The sequence below is a fragment of the Phyllobates terribilis genome, unplaced genomic scaffold (genome assembly GCF_046119375.1).
Source record: "Phyllobates terribilis strain yellow unplaced genomic scaffold, ASM4611937v1 Scaffold_3__8_contigs__length_932513732, whole genome shotgun sequence".
Lineage (NCBI taxonomy): Eukaryota > Metazoa > Chordata > Amphibia > Anura > Dendrobatidae > Phyllobates > Phyllobates terribilis.
The window spans coordinates 61800638-61822955 of NW_027362763.1; the positions used below are offsets into that span (position 1 = coordinate 61800638).

The following is a 22318-nucleotide window of genomic DNA, read 5'->3' on the forward strand; positions in this document are numbered from 1 at the left end:
CAAGACCTTCTGCCACAGTAATTACGGGACACTGAGGATTTGGAATCGACCAGCCATGGTAATCGGTCCGATGGGGAAAATTTTTGGATTATACAGGAAATGCAACAGTGGGATGACGTCCTTTTAATGGGCCGACAAGGGGGGGCAACCTAGTCATTTGGCCAACGGTCCTTTCTGAAAAACAGGCCTATAAACTTTTAAACAATCAGGATTACTATAGAAGATTGAATCATAACCCCTTACCAGCATTCCATATCACACTTACTGATATTATGGAGAGGGCCTTCCAACAAGGGATCGTTCCCAAAACATTGCTTGACACTATAAAGGCCCTAAAATCAAAACTTCCCACATTCTATCTGATCCCAAAGATCCATAAGAACCCGGATGATCCAGCAGGACGATCGATAGTGTCGGGAAATGAGGGCTTATGCTAGATAGCATGCCAAATTATAGATTATTTTTTAAAACCTATTGTTGCTACCCTCCCTTCACATATTCAGGATACAACAGCAGCATTGAAGAGCCTTGACCAGCTCCAGTTAGAGGACAATGCAATGCTTGTGACTGCTGAGGTAGAGGCTCTATATTCTTCAATTAAACACGTATATGGGTTGAGAGACACTTCTTGTTTTTTAAAAAATGGTAACTTAGACCCTGAACTCAGTGAATTGATCCTGACACTGACAGAATTCATATTAACCCATAATTGTTTTAACTTTAAAGATCAAATTTTTTTTTGCAGCAAGGGACAGCAATGGGGGCCGCATGTGCCCCGGCGTATGCAAACCTTTTTTTTAGGCCTCTGGGAAAGAGAGATTTTCCAGGGGTCTCCAATTGAGGGCTCTGAGTTAATTCAAAACTGGATATGGTACATTGATGATGTGCTGTTTGTCTGGGAGGGGTCGATAGGACAACTGGAGAATCTCATGACCATGCTAAACAACAATGAATTAAACATTCGATTGACGTACACCTATGGACAGCAAGTGAATTTTTTGGACACTGACATTGAGGTGATGCCGGATGGCAGAATTAAAACTGACATATTTCGTAAACCAACCGCCACAAACTCCTTGTCGCATACTCAATCCTCCCATTTGAGATCTACAATTAAGGCAATTCCAGTAGGACAGTATTTGAGGGCAACGAGAATATGTTCTACTGAAGAAGGCTTCCAAAATAAGGCAAATGATCTCCACTCTAGGTTTAGGGAAAGAGGATATGGCCATAGAACCTTACGACAAGCCTATAAAAAAGCATCCAGTACAACAAGGAATCAGCTCCTATATAAGAACCTAGTAGAGCCAATAAAGGAAAATCAAGTACGACTCATTACACCTTATAATAGGGAATGGAAAAAATTGGTGGGAGCAGTACAGAAACATTGGCATGTACTACAAACAGGTACGATCTTGAAAAGGATACTCCTTGAAAGGCCACTAATTACAGCTAAGAGATCAAAGAATCTCAAAGATCTGCTGGTACGGAGCCACAATACGGTACCTAAGAGAACAGCTCAACTCTCCTTCGCATCTCATATGGTGGGGTTCTATTCCTGTGGGAGATGTGGAGCATGTGCAAATCTAATTAAGAGCAAAGAATTTAGCAATACAAATGGAACCAAGAGATTCACTATTAGAAAGTTTCACACTTGCTCCTCAAAAGGTATTGTATATCAAGCCCGGTGCCCATGCAATAAGGCATATATTGGAATGACCACGCGCTAACTGAGAGTTCGCATTCGTGAACATATAGGAGACATTGAGAAATCCAAAACAGAAGCGGGGGAACAACTCAAAACTCTATCTCGCCACTTCAGAGATGTGCATAACTCAGATGCCAGGGGTCTCCACATCATGACGATTTACCAGGTAAGTCTGGGCACCAGGGGAGGAAATCTGTTTAGAGTACTTTCCCAGGTGGAAAGTCGATGGATCTATCAGCTTAACACCATGACCCCCCCTGGGATTAAATTAAAGCTGTGGGTTTTGGTCTTTTTTTGTGATTCAACATAGGAACCTCTTTTGGTGTTTTAATTGTTTTTAACTAGCATGTGGTTTTAGCATTGATTTTAATTTTCGTTTTCTTTTGTTGTGTATAGAATCGCTACTGTTCTCCTTACCGCTTTATAATGGGATCTTCTCTGAATGATGAGGCGGCTGTGGGATGGAGAAGGTACTGAAGACATATTAGGACTACTTTTGGGCACCTTCTGTCATGCGCTGTGAGGAGAAGGACTGTTCTTCGTGGCAGGATGTTCTGGAAGTGGAGGCCCTGATCCGGGACGTCGGATGTCAAGCGAGAACAGTACTCTTAGATTTCTTAACATTTGGACCTGTTTGTGGGCAAGATCAAATTCAAAATAACTTATTGCGAATTGCTATACCAATTATATCCAACCTCGGAGGACTTTGATATTAATGAAAACCATGGAAGCACAGGGGATACTATCTGCCACGGTATTCTATATACACTACCGTTCAAAAGTTTGGGGTCACCCAAACAATTTTGTGTTTTCCATGAAAACTCATACTTTTATTTATCAAATGAGTTGCAAAATGAATAGAAAATATAGTCCAGACATTGACAAGGTTAGAAATAATGATTTTTATTAGAAAGAATAATTTTCTCCTTCAAACTTTGCTTTCGTCAAAGAATGCTCCCTTTGCAGCAATTCCAGCATTGCAGACCTTTGGCATTCTAGCTGTTAATTTGCTGAGGTAATCTTGAGAAATTTCCCAACATGCTTCCTGAAGCCCCTCCACAAGTTGGATTGGCTTGATGGGCACTTTTTGTGTACTATATGGTCAAGCTGCTCCCACAACAGCTCCATGGGGTTGAGCTCTGGTGACTGCGCTGGCCACTCCATTACAGATAGAATACCAGCTGTCTGCTTCTTCCCTAAATAGTTCATGCATAATTTGGAGGTGTGCTTTGAGTCATTGTCCTGTTGTAGGATGAAATTGGCTCCAATCAAGCGCTGTCCTCAGGGTATGGCATGGCGTTGCAAAATGGAGTGATAGCCTTCCTTATTCAAAATCCCATTTACCTTGTTCGAATCTCCCACTTTACCAGCACCAAAGCAACCCCAGACCATCACATTACCTCCACCATGCTTGACAGATGGCATCAGGCACTCTTCCAGCATCTTTTCAGTTGTTATGTGTCTCACAAATGTTCTTCTGTGTGATCCAAACACCTCAAACTTTGATTCGTCTGTCCATAAAAATTTTTTCCAATCTTCCTCTGTCCAATGTCTGTGTTCTTTTGCCCATATTAATCTTTTCCTTTTATTAGCCAGTCTCAGATATGGCTTTTTCTTGGCCACTTTGACCTGAAGGCCAGCATCCCGGAGTCGCCTCTTCACTGTAGACGCTGACACTGGCATTTTGCGTGTACTATTTAATGAAGCTGCCAGTTGAGGAGCTGTGAGGCGTTGATTTCTCAAACTAGAGACTCTAATGTACTTGTCTTGTTGCTCAGTTGTGCAGCGCGGCCTCACACTTCTCTTTCTACTCTGGTTAGAGTCTGTTTGTGCTCTCCTCTGAAGGGAGTAGTAAACACCGTTGTAGGAAATCTTCAGTTTCTTGGCAATTTCTCGCATGGAATAGCCTTCATTTCTAAGAACAAGAATAGACTGTCGAGTTTCACATGAAAGTTCTCTTTTTCTGGCCATTTTGAGAGTTTCATAGAACAAACAAATGTAATGCTCCAGATTCTCAACTAGCTCAAAGGAAGGTCAATTTTATAGCTTCTCAAATCAGCCAAACCGTTTTCAGCTTTCTAGGGTTTTCTAAACATCCATTAGCTTCTTACACAGTTAGCAAAAACAATGTACCATTAAAACACTGCAGTGGTGGTTGCTGGAAATGGGCCTCTATACACCTATGTAGATATTGGAATAAAAACAAGACGTTTGCAGCTAGAATAGTCATTTACCACTTTAACAATGTATAGAGTGTATTTCTGATTCATTTAATGCTAGCTTCATTGAAAAAAAATGTGCTTTTCTTTCAAAAATAATGAAATTTCTAAATGACCCCAAACTTTTGAACGGTAGTATATACAGTATAAAAAACTGAATGTGTAGATGAATGGAGGTGGCAGTACCTGTGGTTCTGGTTAACATGTTCGATCCATTATAAATAATGCTTATATTGTATGAATTGAGCTACATGTACGGCATGATTTTTCATCTATGATGATTTCACTATATATTTTCCATTTGCATTATGTATTACCCCTAGTCAGCTATAACTATTTTAAATTAATTCTTCTTAATACAAATCACCTTGCTGGGATACAGGAGATGATGGTCTATTAATTATATTTTTCTAGTTGGGGTATTTGTTCCCATTATCTATATAATTACTATTTTCTTCTTCTTTTGTGGTATTATTCAATTTTCCTCAGTCCAGGTACAATAGTATAATAGTACCCCATATTTTGAGGTTGGCTTATCGGTACGTATTTATAGGTACTGGTAAAGAATTTGCTTTCCCAAAACTGTAATGGGCCCCTATATCTTTAATCCACGCACAAATCATCTAAGGTGACATTGATTCACTGTCCTGACAGGTACATCAATACATGGAATAATGGCCGGCGTGATATTATGTTATCCCATATAATAGAACATCATTATATGCACGTAGCACTTTATAGTTGCAGATGTAGTTATTTCATATACGTCGATTTTACTTACCTCCTTCCTCCCGGCTGACAATATCCACTAGGATGGGGAACTCCCGGAGCTTCCTGATGCATCGCCAGGCCCGGCACGTGACCACCGCTGCTTAGCAATGGTGGATTGCATGCGGTCCACTGAGTGCGGATGGAAGTATCCTCCGTTGGGAGGAAATTCACCGACGCATTCACCACCAATTACGAAGCTTAGTGACATGTGACCATATAACAGGAAGACTATTGGACACCCACATATATATAAACTCACACCAAACCCCATTCGGACATGTCCCCTGATGAAGATAAGGGCGAAACGCGCGTAGGGGCGGCGAGGCTGACAGCACAAACTCATAAATCATCCTACATCAGGTAATTACCAACCTGAAGTGACCAAATCCCTGTTACATGCTGATTGGCACCTTTGCATTTACTGCACATTACTTGCACTTTACTATTTGTTGAAGGGACTCATGGTCACTTAGCAGAAACAGTTTGAGTTTGCTGATGTATGTATTGCACACAGAGCACTTTACTGCTTGATGGTTGATTTACTTCTCTGTAGTTGGGATGATCTTTTTATTAGTATTTATCTGGGACACAATGAGGTGCCCTGATTACTGATTATAATGCTGTACTAAATCCCTCGCTTTCATGGTATGCACTTTCACTTATTCTATGGTATTTTTTTTATCAATTATTTCAATAAAGATTATTTGTTTGGCAAAATACTCTCAGCTCTTCTTAAATGTAATGGTGTTATTCTCTGCCCTACATTATGCTTCTCTCTTACTAAATAGCAAACAACTGCTGACGGATTCCCTTCAAGAAAAGCCAGATGCACAAAGAGCTAAATCTTTCCATTGGAAGCATGTTCTCGTACATATCACCATGTATCCATGAAGCTTCCCATATAATGCATCTAGACTGTAATCCACCAGCAGTGATCACTGCTCTTCTGTGCATCGTCTATGATGCTAATTACTGCCTCATCCTCACTTGAAGCTGTTGGTGACACAGAATAGTTATGTAACAAGGCGACATTACACGTGTGCGGACGGAGGAGAATCAGAAGAGCAGAGACGATTCTGTGACAAGCCAGAACATGGTGACCTTGCTCTGCCATCTCTTCCAGCTACAACCACCCCCCACACACACACCTTGACTAGGATTATATAGCAAACATTAATACATGTGGCTTTTCATCTCATAGTGTCCTGAATGTATTTCACATTGTTGTATAGTTTTTATACATATGTCATCTGTATAAAAAGTTAACACATGTTTTGTATAATGATTACATTACATATGTACAATTTGTCATGAGCTACATCCTGTATTATACTCCAGAGCTGCACTCACTATTCTGCGGGTGCAGTCACTGTGTACATACATTACATTACTGCTCCTGTACTGATCCTGAGTTACATCCTGTATTATACTCCAGAGCTGCACTCACTATTCTGCTGGTGCAGTCACTGTGTACATACATTACATTACTGATCCTGTACTGATCCTGAGTTACATCCTGTATTATGCTCCAGAGCTGCACTCACTATTCTGCTGGTGCAGTCACGGTGTACATACATTACATTATTTATCCTGTACTGATCCTGAGTTACATCCTGTATTATACTCCAGAGCTGCACTCACTATTCTGCTGGTGCAGTCACTGTGTACATACATTACATTACTGATCCTGTACTGATCCTGAGTTACATCCTGTATTATACTCCAGAGCTGCACTCACTATTCTGCTGGTGCAGTCACTGTGTACATACATTACATTATTGATCCTGTACTGATCCTGAGTTACATCCTGTATTATACTCCAGAGCTGCACTCACTATTCTGCTGGTGCAGTCACTGTGTACATACATTACATTACTGATCCTGTACTGATCCTGAGTTACATCCTGTATTATACTCCAGAGCTGCACTCACTATTCTGCTGGTGCAGTCACTGTGTACATACATTACTGATCCTGTACTGATCCTAAATTATATCCTGTATTATACTCCAGAGCTGCACTCACTATTCTGCTGGTGCAGTTACTGTGTACATACATTACATTACTGATCCTGTACTGATCCTGAGTTACATCCTGCATTATACTACAGAGCTACACTCACTATTCTGCTGGTGCAGTCACTGTGTACATACATTACATTACATTACTGATCCTGTACTGATCCTGAGTTACATCCTGCATTATACTCCAGAGCTGCACTCACTATTCTGCTGGTGGAGTCACTGGCCGCATTACATTGTATTACACAAATTTGCAGGACCCCGGTCCATTAGTCACTTTGGTGGTCCATGGCCAACAAACCAGAGCCCTAAGAGCCTCCTTCTACCTGCCAGCATCCGCAGTGACTCCTATAATTATTAGGCCTGTTCTGCAGATATTTACAATATAAAAAAATATGTATTATCACATGGCTACAGATATTACATTTATTCTAATTTTTTAGAAGAAATTTGCAAAATGAAAGCTGCAACCTGATTAATTTTATAATAATGGCAGCTCTGTTGTCTTAATTTCATAAATGTTTTAATTTTGGGTGCATAAAGCCACCACCATCTATACCATATAGATGTCATGAATCATTAGGGGATTCGTGGCAACTCTGGTTATGCTGGGATTTAAATGTAGTTTTTTTCTTTTTGTCCAGCAAGAGTCAATGTTAGTCTCTTGCTGGCAAGTTTCTTTTGGTTCGATCAGCTGATGTTGGGTGGTAACCACTCCCACTTCCGTTTAAATAGTCACATGATCCATCAGCTGACTGTCGGTTATAGAGTTTGTTCTATGCAGACCAGCTAGAGGTGTGAAGCCCTCCTGTGACTGTGGTGGAGCCGCTTTACGAGTTCTGTACTCTGTGGTCGTTGTTGGAGTTTTGCTGCAGATTCCAAGTTAAGTTGTTTATTCTTGCTGCCAGTCCCTTGTTTGTTATCTTAACCTGTGTTCTCTATCTGTAGTGGCTAGGTTAGCTTCCTCGTCTGCCAGTACACTAGCCAGGGTTTGTTGAGGAGACAGTCAGGGATTAGGCACGTGACGGCGGCGGTGGGAAGAACCCGAATAGGGTGTTAGGGGAGATTAGGGACGGACACAGGTTGGTGTCAGGAGGTGTCCCATCCCTCACTCCCTACTGTTAGGGACTTCCTCCTCCCTATATAACCCCTTTGTATCCGTGTGTTGTGCCGTCTGCTGGACATCCCCATGCCCGCCCGTGACATTATAACACACCCGCACCTTTTTTTTTTCCTGAGTCCCTATGGCTCAAGCTCAAGCATTTGCACAGCAGCTTCAGACCCTCACGGATGAGGTTACTGAGTTGCGGTCACAGGTGGTGCAGCAGCTTCAGAAAATGTCTGGGTATTTGGTCTCGGCTCATGCCCTGGCTGAAAATTAACCCAAAATATCTCTCCCCGACAGGTTCCGTGGAGGGAGAGATAAATTTGTGTTTTTTAGGGAAGCCTGCAAATTATATTTCAGGCTCCGCCCTTGTTCCTCAGGGAGTGAGGAACAACGAGTGGGGATTGTGGTCTCCCTTCTTTGGGGTAATCCCCAGTCTTGGGCCTTCTCTCTACCGACCGACTCTCCATCTTTGCGGTCGGTGGATGAGTTTTTTGCAGCTTTGGCCCTGGTATATGGTGATCCTGATGGCATCTCGCTGGCTGAGTCAAAACTCCATAGAATCAAGCAAGGGGCCCAGCCAGCTGAGGAGAACTGCCTGGAGTTCCGGAGGTGGGCCACTGACACTCAGTGGAATGATCCGACCCCTAGGAGTCATTTTTGTGAGGATCTGTCAGTTAGGCTGCAGGATTCTCTGGCCCAATAAGCTACTCCAAGGTCGTTGAAGGCCACCCTGGCCCTTGCTATCAGGATGGATAGGCGCTTCAGGGAGAGATATACATCAATTTTGCCCCCTGTTGTTGTTCCTAGGGAGGAGGCCATGCAGGTGCCGTCGGATGAACCCATGCAGTTGGGGGGTGCCTCCATTCACACTAGGTTGCCTACGGTTCACCGTGGGAAGGGGGCACGTTTTTACTGTGGTCTTACGGATCATTACATCAATGACTGTCGATCTCGTGCCAAACTTGCTGTTCCATTGCATAAGCCACGTCCCCCGGGTCGTGTAGAGGGAGACGACCAGGGTGTGTACATTTCCTCCTTTAATACATGTCATAGAAAATATTAAGAATTTCTCTCTCTCCCCAAACCCCTTTTCCCCCCTCCCCTATACTATTTGTCACCTGAGCAAGAGCTTAGGCTCTAGAGAAGTGGCTTCTATGCAAATAGCAGTACAAAAGGATCCATTATCTCAATTGTCCAGGCTAATTAGCATAGGAATGTAGCTCCTAGTAGCAAAGATTTGTGGTAGAGCATATGGGCTAGAGATTGAAAGAAAGAGGAAACCATTCATTAAGCCTCAAAAGGAAATCCATGTCGCTCTCCACAATAGCCAGGACATCCTCATTTGCAAACTCTTTTTGCTCACCAGTCTTGTAGGCACCGACATGAAATATGGAATACCGGATGTTGTATAATTCCGATAATGATGGGACACACATTTTTAGCGGCAGGGTCAGCTAAGGAACAATATGCAATTTTTTCTGGATCTGTGAGCCCTGCCGGTGAGCTGTGGCGCAAAAGTACCAAAATAACGGCCAGCAGCCATGTCATGTCTGGACTCTACAGAAATGTAAATTGGCAATAAAAAATATCGTATCACTTGCGAACTTCTGCGATCAACCAGCGAGAAGTTATCACAGAAATTAGAGATTTTAATAAAACCATGAAGGGCGGAGACCAACCCACGTGAGGTCATCACAGGGGGAGTGTGTGGGTAGGTCCTGCCTTCGGCATAAAAGATCCAGCTGATGGTTGATCTATACTCATGCCGGGAGTATATATTTTATAGCAGGGGTCCCGTTCGATAATTGCCAGAATTGGAGTGCCTCCCCTACAGCTAAACTGAATCGTCTCTGCGATCTGTATAGTAAGTTCTTCTTTAATCCCATTTTATTTTGCTTAACTGTATGTTCTCTACTGTATTTTCCCCCCTTGTACAATCTTTGTATATTTTTCATAAACACTGCCTCCCTTTTGGATTAAATATAAAATGTAATAGTCCTGTTTCTTTTGCTCTGTAATCGTTCCTTCCCCGAAGCCATACGCTACCAGAAAGCAGGCGTCCGATCATGCCTGTATTATATTTTAAAACTGATTGGTAGTGGCAGCAAATAATCTTAATTGGGCTATCGTGAAGCTGGCAGTGATCGTCCCGGGGCATATACACATATTCCATGTGTTGGAATTCGGAGGTCTGTACGCCTTACGCTCACTGCTTGCTTGCCGATAGCTACGTCGTGAGTAATGGGGATAGTGTGTGTGCCGAATCCTTGAAAACCTGACAAAGTGACGGCAGCGGTGGGATATTGTATGATCCCCCGGTGTTGTTCCTGACAATACGTCTTTGTTTTCCATTTCAGCTGACATAGTAGTGGGTGGGAAAACTGAGACTATTCCGGTTTTGGTGGATAGTGGAGTTGGAGTCAGTGTGGTGGAGGCTCACTTTGCTCAGACCCATGGACTTATTGTAAGGGCACTAGCGAGATCCATTCCAATTTTTGCCATTGATTCCGCTCCCTTTGGCCAGAGGAATTTGACCCAAGTCATACATAATGTGAACTTGCGCATAAGGACTCTACATACTGAGTCGTGCTACATCTTGGAGGGTCTGCTTACGCCCATCGTCTTAGGCCTTCCCTGGCTGAAAAAGGACAATCCGGTCATAGACTGGCGGTCCAGAAAAGTAGTCAGTTGGGGCAAATTTTGTATGAATAGTTACTTGGGTGCTACTATCTCTGCCGTCTTGGTGAAATCTACCCCTTCTTCTTCGGTGGAGGTAGCTAAGGTGCTACCGGAAAATAGGGGTGAGACTCTACCCATACCCCAGGTTAACTCTAGACCTCGGTGTCCTCCCAGGAGGATTGGTCAGGGGGGTGCTAGATACCACTGAGTCTCCTAAGCGCATGAGTTTAGCGACACGGGGGGACACCTCCATTGTCGGTCCTTCAAGGAGGGTACCATCTGGCTCCAAACGTACGTGTGGTAATAAACATTCAGGTCCGGACCAGTGTGTGAATAAGTACGTGTGGGTGTACACTAAAAACATCAGGTGGAGTATGCATCAGGGACTCTGGGTTCTAGGGTTATCAGTCCGTATAGGGTTTTGGCTGTCCTCAGCCCTACAGCCTACCAGTTGGAGTTACCCCCAGTGATGCATTTCCTTAATATAGGATTTCTTTAATCTGGTGCCGTTGTTGGAGCTTTGCTGAAGATTCCAAGTCAGGGCTCCATGCTCCACATGGAGACAAGTCAGTTTTTTGCGGATCCATGTGTCATCCGTGTGACACGTTACCGGCACTGGGAATAGCGCTGTTCCCAAGCGCTGGTGCTGAACACTGCCCTCATCATGGTCCCCTGCCGGCGCTGTGATCAGCACCAGCAGGGACCATGATGAGGGTAGTGGTAGTCTGATCCCGGTGTCCCCACCTGTAAAACTAAGAATAAAATAATAAAATCCATGTACTCACCTCTCCTAGGTGCCCCCCCCCCCGTAATCCTAGCGACCGCTGAAGCCAAGAAGGCTGGGAAAATGAGCCGCTCTGGAGCTGCAGCTCAGGAGAGGTGTACTGTCACTCACTGAGCACAGCTCTGGAGCGGCTCATTCTCCCCGGCTCCTCTACAGCAGCGGTATATACCTAAGAGAGGTGAGAACATGGATTTTATTATTTTATTCTTATTTTTACAGATGGGGACACCGGGAGCAGACTACCACTACCCTCATCATGGTCCCTGCTGGTGCTGATCGCAGCGCTGGCAGGGAACCATGATGAGTGCAGTGTTCAGCACCGGTGCTTGGGAACAGCGCTAACTGTAGCACTGATTCCCAGGCGCCCGTCCATGTGATCCTGATGCGGTACACGTGCCGCACACGGATGCAGCACGTAAAACACACACGGGCACACAGATATCTCCGGTACCGGAGATATGTGGACCTGTGAAACCGGCCTTAAGTTGTTTTTTCTTGCTGCCAGTCCCTTGTTTGTCATCTTACCCTGTGTTCTCTATCTGTAGTGACTAGGCTAGCATCCTTGTCATCCAGTGCATTAGGCAGGGTTTGTTAAGGAGACAGGAACTAGGCACGTGATGGTGGCGGGGGGAAGGACCCGCATAGGTTGATAGGGGAGATTAGGGGCAGACACAGGTAGGTGTCGCTTGCTCCCTACCGTTAGGGCCTTCCTCCCCCCTATATCATCCCATTGTATCCACCGTGTGTTATGCCATCCACCGGACATCCCCTCGTCCATCTGTGACAATAGATTTATATAACTGGTATTGAATTCAGCGCCATAAATCTATGTGCAGTGAGCTCCCTCTAGTGACAACTGCAAAATCATTATAATAGTGTCACTGCAAGTGGGGTAAGCAGAGTGTTGAACACCCTCCTGCCATATCAGCTGTGTGCCCTACATCTGTGATAAGACTGAATGCTTCATTATGACCAAAAACTGCTGAGATGTCCCACCTGGTGAGGAGGATCCTTGAGGCCCTTGGTCTGGGTGAGAACATGCTATACAGCATGGAGAAAAGACATTGGTACAGCAGTGAGATCCAGATGAAACAAAGTAAGCTGTTGTCGCAGATCAGCAACATGAGTTGCAAGAGAAAACCATGGAGTCCAATGAATCAAAGTTGGGAATAACAGCAACAGGTATAAAAGTGTAGTAGTCCATGAGATAATAGAGGAGACTCAGCGATGAGGTCCAGTGGAGCAGAGCAGGGTGGCCTCAGCGATATAGCAAAGCTGGGTTAGTCACAGAGTCCAATGCAGTGGTAAAGTAGAGTTACCCAGCAATGTAAGCAAGCTAGGTTTGCCAAAGAGTTAGTGAAGAAGTCACTAGTAGCCACGAGGATTCCAACAACCTGAATACTCAGGTGGCATGTAGCAGCATGAGTTGGTCAGTAAGGACGGAGAGCTTTGACCTCACATGAGAGTACTACTTACCATGATAACCGAATGTATGGTAAAGCAGAGAGACAAAGAGAGCCAAACCAGGGGGAAGACAGAGAGGCTGGGACAAGCAACAGCTACATATATCTGGAATGCACCTAATCGTCACCCACAGTGCATGGAATAATTTGACCCTCATTTCAGAAATGGTTATCTCAAGACAAGTGAGCACCTAGTCTATTTGTTTCGTATTTATCACAAAGTCCTCATTACTCGCTCGCTCGGTGCTTATTTACTTCCTTCCTTGCTCCCTCGCTGGCACATAATTGCAATCAGGGCCCGTGTAATTAATATATTCACATACACATAGCAACTGTTGCACCAGGGAGGCTTAGCTTTGCTCTGATGAGTGAGTGTTTCTGTGTACTCTATGGTCGGACTGTGCCTAGCCAGCTCCTAGGTAAGCAGTGCAGGCTCACCCCTCCCTTGAGGACAGTTTATAGTCAGCCCTTTCTTTGCACATTGATCCGTAGCTCCAGAGGAGGGAGGAGAAGAGTCAATGATTACTTGATATAACTAGACGATTCTAAAGATTCAGCTTTTTCCTTGGATGCTCAGGTAATAGGAAGGATTAAGATTTGTGATCCAATTCTGCAAATTTACTCGAAGACTGGGATCTACTGAAAGACTCCATCATGCAAGCGACTGAGCATCTCTATGAAACGTCCATGCCCCAAAAGTGGACGGACGATGAGAGAATCTACTCCATCCCCAGTAGTCCAGACAGTATGGATCTGAGTCCTGATCGCCCTCTGAGCCGAGCATCAACCAACCCGTCTTCTCAGCATAGTGGAGATGATGTGTATACGGTTGCGAACGGCTCACTAAACAAACCTAATTTGCAGTTGATCATTGGGAAGAATCCTCCGAACCACAGTTCATCTCTTTCTCCAAAGTCTACAACTCCGACATCTCCTTATAAATTAACATTTTCGCCTACGTATCTCAAGTCTTCATCATACCCAACATCTCCGACCTCTCCACGGGAGTACGTCGCGCCTTATGGTCTGCACACACGAGTTCTGGACCCCGCCGGACAAACGAACAACAACAATCGAAGTGTAGATGAAGCGGACTATAAGGAGCCGGAGGCTGACATCTCTCTCTACGTCAAGGTAGATAATAAGTCTAATATGGTATTAGAAGACCTTTTTAGAAAATGTGTCATTGATGTATCGTCTAGCTTGGCCAAAAATGTTTAATATTTTGCACCTTTAACCATGGTGTGACCGCTAAGATAAACTTATATATGGGGTAGCCATTATATATCTAAGTGCCCATAACAGGACTCCAGATGATGGTTAACCATGGTATCCATGTCCAGTTGCTCTTTCGTTTTGAGAACCATGGTGGACGGAGCTTTCAGATAAGTGATAGAAGATAGACAATAGGAATCTACACTTTTATTCAGTCAACATAACTATTTAGTACAAATGTCAAGGGCTTGAATATTGGAAAAACACCCCTGGAAGAAGTAGTATGCCATTTATTATTATTTTTTATCCATGGTTAAAATCGTGAGAATTGGCAATTGGACCACTGGAAAATCTCCAAAATGGGACCATATCCTCCTCACCATATAAAGTAATGGGGTCGTATTAAAAAGCTGCCTTATATTATATGGACAGGGCATGGCTGTATAGCAGGAGGCTCACTAGTCAGTGACTACTGTCAACGCGAATTTTCACTGTCAATTTAAAGTGTAACCAAATGTTTTAATTTTTATTTCATAAATCAATAGTAGAAATGAAAATAATAAAAACTTTGTAATATATCTTATCAGTGAAGTTTGCTTGTTTCTCCACTAGGACTGATCAGTTGTTCTCAAAATTCTCAATTCTTGGGTAAAATCTGTCTTCAGTGAAGACAGATTTTTACATTACTGAGATATACCACGCTTAAAAGGATTGTACAGTTTAGAAAACCCTTTTTCATATACCCTATTATGGTATCATATACCCTATTAGGGTACATTAAAGGGTCTGCCCAGTCTTGGCGCTCAAGTCTGTAGTCACTCTATGTGATTGCAAACTGGTGACTCCTCACAGGGTGCAGTGAGCGTGCGGTCAGAACTCTCCGGTGCTGGGAGCAGGCGGGCACGTGATCACAAGTATGCATGCCGACTAGACATGTCCTGCCTCACTTAAATAGGCTATTGATTTGAATAGGAATGGGATGTGCAGTACCAAGCCCAGGCCACTACAAGTAGACGGAGCAGCTTGGCAAGTGATTACTTCCTGCCGGCGGCCATCGCTGCCGACACCGATAACAGCTGATCGGTAGGGGTGCCGAGTGTCCTACCGTAGCCGATCAGACATTGATTACCTATCTTAAGTCCTGAGGATATCAATGAATTCTAAGGTCATTAATGTAAAAGTAGTGGACAATCTCTAGTGAATTGAGCGAGGCTGGACACATCTAGTTGGAATGTGGCCAGGAGTATGCAATCCTGACGGTGCGCGCTGTGAGGATTCACAATTCTGCAGTCACATAACATAGTAACATAGTTTGTAAAGCCGAATAAAGACTTGCGTCCATCAAGTTCGACCTGTTAGTTCTGTAATTGCTAAAGTTGATCCAGAGGAGGGCAAAAACCCCAAATGATTTGGCCAATCTTCACCTGAGGAAAAATTCCCTCCCGACTCTGAAACCAGCAGTCAGAATAAATCCCTGTATCAACCTACTATTTTATTTTATTTTTAAGTATATGCAGAAATCTGCCTGGTATCTAGAAAAGCATCCAGTCCCCGCTTGAACTGGTGTAGTAAATCCGACATTACCGTCTCCTCACTCAGTGAATTCCATATTCTCACTGCTCTTACCGTAAAGAACCCCTTCCTATGCTGGTGCTGAAACCTTTTCTCTTCCAGTCTTAGTGAGTGCCCTCTTGTTACCGTAATATTCCTCCTTTTGAACAAATCCCGGGCAAGGTCTCTATACTGTCCCCTAACATATTTGTACACATTTATTATGTCCCCCCTCAACCTTCTCTTTTCCAGGCTGAATAGTCCTAGTTTTGCCAACCTCTCTGGGTATTGCAGTCCCTCCATTCCCCTTATTAATTTTGTTGCCCTCCTTTGTACCTTTTCAAGCTCATTTATATCCTTTCTATATATTGGGGCCCATAACTGAGCACAGTATTCCAAGTGTGGTCTGACCAGTGCTTTGTACAGTGGAAGAACAATGTTCTCCTCCTTTGCAGCTATACCTCTTCTGATACATCCCATTACCCTGTTTGCCCTTACAGCAGCGGCCTGACTTTGGGCACTCCAATTTAGTTTGCTATCAATCAAGATGCCCAAGTCCTTCTCCATCTCTGAATTCCCCAATGATTTCCCATTCAGTGAGTACTGGTGACTTCCATTTTTCCTTCCCATATGTATGACCTTACATTTCTCCTCGTTAAACCTCATTTGCCATTTAATGCTCCACCTACCCAGCTTATCCAAATCCCTCTGTAGGTCTGCACTGTCCTCTTTTGTATTAATTGTTTTACATAACTTTGTGTCATCTGCAAATATTGATATTTTACTATTTATCCTGTTGACTATGTCGTTAATAAAGATATTAAATAACATTGGGCCTAGTACAGACCCCTGTGGTACCCCACTAGTGACGCTTACCCAATCTGAGTATATTCCATTTATAACCACCCTCTGCCTTCTATCCTTTAGCCAGTTAGCTACCCACTTGCAGACATTTTCCCCCAGCCCCATCATTCTCATTTTGTATACCAACCTATTATGTGGCACGCTATCGAACGCTTTTGAGAAGTCGAGATACACGACATCCACTGGTTCCCCCTGATCTACTCGAGAGCTAACCTCCTCGTAGAAGTCAATCAGGTTTGTTTGGCAGGAGCGATTCCTCATGAATCCATGTTGGTTCGGGGTTAATAGATTATTAGCGTCAAGATGCTCCATGATTGCCTCATTAATAAAGCCTTCAAAAATTTTGCCCACAACGGACGTCAGACTCACCGGCCGATAGTTTCCGGCGTCACTTTTCGCCCCCTTTTTGAATATTGGCACTACATTCGCCTGTCGCCAATCAAGTGGCACAGACCCAGTCTCAACAGAGTCCTTAAATATAAGATATAACGGTCTGTCTATCACATTACTTAGTTCCCTTAGTACCCGTGGGTGTATGCCATCAGGTCCTGGTGATTTGTCGTTTCTGTACCACAGCTTGGGTTAGATTTGTCATACTTAGTGGAGGATTAAGTTTGTCACTTCTCATTTCGCCTGTTCTTTTTCCTTTGTGAAAGTTGTCGAAAAAAAATTATTTAATAGATTAGCTTTATCCTCATCTTTCTCTATGATTTTGCCTTCCTCACTTTTTATCGGTCCAATATTATCCGATTTAATCCTTTTACTATTTATATACGTAAAGAACAGTTTGAGATTTGATCTACTTTCCCTAGCAATACGTCTCTCTGTTTCCTCCTTTGCTATTTTTATTTGTTTTTTGCAGGTTCTCGTTTTTTCCTTGTAACACATTAGTGCCTCCTTGCTGTTTTCCTGTTTTAATCTCTTGAATGCCTCTTTTTTGCTATTTAACGCCCCTTTTACGTTCTTGTTCAACCATATTGGTTTCCTCTTATTTCTGGCCCTTTTATTCACATACGGTATATACCTCTCGCACTGAGTATTCAGAATTCTTTTGAAGGTTTCCCATTTACTATTCGTATTCCTTTGATTAAGAACTTTGTCCCAGTCTATAAGTTGAAGGTTTTCTTTCAGCTGATCAAACTTCGCCCTCCTAAAGTTTAATGTTTTTGTTGTTCCCTTATTGATAACCCAACTGAAGGGCATTTTGAAGTCGATAATATTATGGTCGCTATTACCTAGGTGCCCCCCTATCTGTACCTCAGTTATTCTATCAGGCCTATTAGTCAATATTAAGTCCAACACGGCCTTCCCTCTCGTTGGTTCCTGCACTAGTTGGGAGAGATAATTATCCTTAATATTTGTCAAGAACCTTTTTCCTTTCTGAGATCTACAGGTTTCTGTTTCCCAGTCAATATCCGGGTTGTTGAAATCCCCCATTACAATCACTTCATTATGTTTTGCTACTTTGTCTATTTGTCCTAATAGCAGATTCTCATTCTCCTCTGTTATATTTGGTGGCTTATAGCAGACCCCCAGTAATATTTTATTATTATTTATTGCCCCCTCTATCTCTACCCACATGGACTCGACCCCCTCTTCTCCCTCTCCTATATCTTCCCTTAGTCTGGGTTTTAGACATGACTTTACATATAAGCAGACTCCTCCGCCTTTCCCCTGTTTCCGGTCCCTTCTAAATAAACTATAATCTAATAAATTTACCGCCCAGTCGTAGCTATCGTCTAGCCAAGTCTCTGTTATACCTACGATGTCATACCTCTCCTCCGATATAAGCGCCCGCAGCTCATCCGCCTTATTGGTCAGGCTTCTTGCGTTGGTCAGCATGCAAGATAAAACTTTGGGGTTATTTAGCATCCTTTTCTTCTCTAACGATCTAACTGTACTATCCCCACCCCCCTCTCCACCCTCATTATATTGACTTCTCCCCTTCCCCCTTGCTTGCCTCACATCCCACCTATTTCCTTGGTTTCCCCCCCCCCGTCTCTAGTTTAAAAACTCCTCCAACCTATTAGCCATCTTCTTCCCCAGCACCGCTGCACCCTCCCCATTGAGGTGCAGCCCGTCCCTACGGTAGAGCCTGTAGCCGACCGCGAAGTCGGCCCAGTTCTCCATGAACCCAAACCCTTCTGCCTTGCACCAACTCTTTAGCCACTTGTTCACCTCCCTAGCTTCCCGTTGGCGTTTCTGTGTGGCTCGCGGGATTGGTAGTATTTCTGAGAAAACTACCTTGGAGGTCCTTGCCCTAAGCTTCCTACCTAGGTCCCTGAAATAATTTTTAAGGACCCTCCATCTACCACTCACTTTGTCATTGGTGCCGATGTGGACCATGACCGCTGGGTCTTCGCCAGCCCCACCCAGTAACCTGTCAACCCGATCCGCGATGTGCCGGACTCGAGCGCCAGGGAGGCAGCACACCGTTCGGCGATCCCGGTCTTTGTGACAGATTGCCCTGTCTGTCCCCCTAATAATAGAGTCACCCACTACCAGAACCTGTCTTGCCTGCCCTACACTTCCCCCCTCCCCCTCATTACTGGAGCATACACTCCCCCGGCGGTCAGAGGATCTGTCGTGCTCCAATAATGCCGGTTCTGAACCAGCCTTCCTATACTTCTTCCCTCTATCCCTCCTAACTGTTATCCAGCTCCCTGCCTGTTCAGCCTGCACTTCCCCTCTATGCTCCACCCCCAGTATTGACCCATTGAGTGTCTGCTCGGTGAGCAGCAAACTCCGTTCCATGTTGTCGATGCTCCTCAGTACCGCTATCTGAGCACTTAGATCCAGAATTTGGGCTTCCAAGTGCACGATATGCTCACATCTCTCGCAGCAGTATGGATCCTCGAGCGGTTGCTCACGGAATGCATACATTACGCAAGATGTACACTGCACGGCTCCGGCCAACATGGACGTCATTCTAAATATGGGGATACAGTCAGTATATATATACAAGTACAAAACACAATTATTTATATATAGGTGTATGGACGGGGATCAATTAGGGATGTGCAAGTGTATCAATTAGATATCGGCGGGGGTCAGTTAAGTATCAAGTATGGACGGGGGAATCAGATAAGTAGGTCAGGTGGATTAATTAAGTAAAAAGTAAAGTAAAGAAAGAATGAAATACAGTCAGCAATTCAGTCCTAAGTCCTCCCTTCCAAACTCCCTGAATCCAAAGTCACTGAAAAACAAGTCACACACTTACTTTCGTTCGCACTTACGCTCCGGACACACGCAGCTCGTTCACACTCGCAAACTAAGAGATTTAAAGAGTTTTTTTGTTTGTTTGTTTGTTTTTCTTCCTTTTCCAGCAATGTACCCTTCACCTCAATGCACTTCCAAAGGACTTGATGTCCAACCAGCTGCCCCTTATAAACCCTTAATTATGACCCCTTCCCCTTAATTAACCCCTTGTGAGTAAATCTACACCTCAGGATTTTAGTGCAATGTAGTTAACCCTTAAATACACAGGTAGTAAACTAAGAAATTAAAACTGTAGTGAGAAAATAGGTTTTAAAAAGCCCAATAAATCTAAACAGGTAGAAAAGCACTCAGCAGGTCACAATGCAGCACTCACCGCAATTCACACAGGTATTTTCTGCAGGATTCCCAAATACCTCTTCATTTCGTTCGCACTTACGCTCCGGACACACGCAGCTCGTTCACACTCGCAAACTCAATGCACTTCCAAAAGAATGACTTTAGACTTGAACCCTAAGCCAAGCCTGGAAACCCCTTTAAGTTATACAGTGCCTACAAGTAGTATTCAACCCCCTGCAGATTTAGCTGGTTTGATAAGATGCAAATAAGTTAGAGCCTTCAAACTGCAAACGAGAGTAGGTTTTATGAACAGAAGCATAAATCTTACAAACCAAAAAGTTATGTTGCTCAGTTGAATTTTAGTAAATTTTAAACATAAAAGTGTGGGTCAATTATTATACAACCCCTATGTTTAATATTTTGTGGAATAACCCTTGTTTGCAATTACAGCTAATAATCGTCTTTTATAAGACCTGATCAGGCCGGCACAGGTCTGTGGAGTTATCTTGGCCCACTCCTCCATGCAGATCTTCTCCAAGTTAGCTAGGTTCTTTGGGTGTCTCATGTGGACTTTATTCTTGAGCTCCTTCCACAAGTTTTCAATTGGGTTAAGGTCAGGAGACTGACTAGGCCACTCCAACACCTTGACTTTTTCCCTCTTGAACCAGGCCTTGGTTTTCTTGGCTGTGTGCTTTGGGTCGTTGTCTTGTTGGAAGATGAAATTACGACCCATCTTAAGATCCTTGATGGAGGAGCGGAGGTTCTTGGCCAAAATCTCCAGGTAGGCCGTGCTATCCATCTTCCCATGGATGCGGACCAGATGGCCAGGCCCCTTGGCAGAGAAACAGCCCCACAGCATGATGCTGCCACCACCATGCTTGACTGTAGGGATGGTATTCTTGGGGTCGTATGCAGTGCCATCCAGTCTCCAAACGTCACGTGTGTGGTTGGCACCAAAGATCTCGATCTTGGTCTCATCAGACCATAGAACCTTGAACCAGTCTGTCTCAGAGTCCTCCAAGTGATCATGAGCAAACTGTTACACACAGACCTAAATAAACTGGAGCAGTGGGCAGCAACCAACAGAATGGTTTTTAACAGGGAAAAATGCAAAGTACTACATCTGGGCAATAAAAATGAAAAAAGCATATACAGAATGGGAGGAATAGAGCTAAGCAACAGTACATGTGAAAAAGACTTAGGTATACTAATAGATCATAGACTGAACATGAGTCAACAGTGTGATTCAGCAGCAAAAAAGGCAAATACAATTCTGGGATGTATTAACAGAAGCATACAGTCTAGATCACGTGAAGTCATTATCGGTCTTTACTCCTCTTTGGTCAGACCTCATCTGGAATACTGTGTACAGTTTTGGGCACCACATTTTAAAAAAGACATAGACAAACTGGAGCAAGTTCAGAGAAGAGCGACCAGAATGGTGACTGGTCTGCAAACCATGTCCTATGAGGAACGGTTGCAGGATTTGGGAATGTTCAGCTTGCAAAAAAGAAGACTGAGAGGAGACTTAATAGCTGTCTACAAATATGTCAAGGGCTGTCACATTGTAGAAGGATCATCTTTATTCTCATTTGCACAAGGAAAGACTAGAAGCAATGGGATGAAACTAAATGGGAGGAGACACAGATTAGATATTAGAAAAAACTTTTTGACAGTTAGGGTGATTAATGAGTGGAACAGGCTGCCACGAGAGGTGGTGAGTTCCCCTTCAATGGACGTCTTCAAACAGAGGCTGGACAGACATCTGTCTGAGATGATCTAGTGAATCCTGCTTTGAGCAGGGGGTTGGACCAGATGACCCAGGAGGTCCCTTCCAACTCTACCATTCTATGATTCTATGGTTCTATGATTCTATGACGAGCCTTGACATGACGCTTTGAAAGTAAAGGTACCTTACGGGCTCGTCTGGAACGGAGACCATTGCGGTGGAGTACGTTACTTATGGTATTGACTGAAACCAATGTCCCCACTGCCATGAGATCTTCCCGGAGCTCCTTCCTTGTTGTCCTTGGGTTAGCCTTGACTCTTCGGACAAGCCTGGCCTCGGCACGGGAGGACACTTTCAAAGGCTGTCCTGGCCATGGAAGGCTAACAGTAGTTCCATAAGCCTTCCACTTATGGATGATGCTCCCAACAGTGGAGACAGGTAGGCCCAACTCCTTGGAAAGGGTTTTGTACCCCTTGCCAGCCTTGTGACCCTCCACGATCTTGTCTCCGATGGCCTTGGAATGCTCCTTTGTCTTTCCCATGTTGACCATGTCTGAGTGCTGTTCACAAGTTTGGGGAGGGTCTTAAATAGTCATAAAAGGCTGGCAAAAGAGATCTTTAATCCACACATGTGAAGCTCATTATTCTTGGTG

At 43.9% G+C, this 22318-nt stretch overlaps 1 protein-coding gene across 1 annotated transcript in view; it reads left to right on the forward strand.

The window, feature by feature from the left end:
• The first annotated feature begins 13246 nt into the window (after positions 1–13246).
• The window catches only part of CLIC5 (chloride intracellular channel 5), a 215157-nt gene continuing 206085 nt past the window's right edge, over positions 13247–22318 (forward strand). The window contains exon 1 of the mRNA XM_073673935.1: positions 13247–13886. Within this exon, the coding sequence (XP_073530036.1) occupies positions 13407–13886 (480 nt within the window). The 5' untranslated portion in view covers positions 13247–13406. The remainder of the gene's footprint in view (positions 13887–22318) is intronic.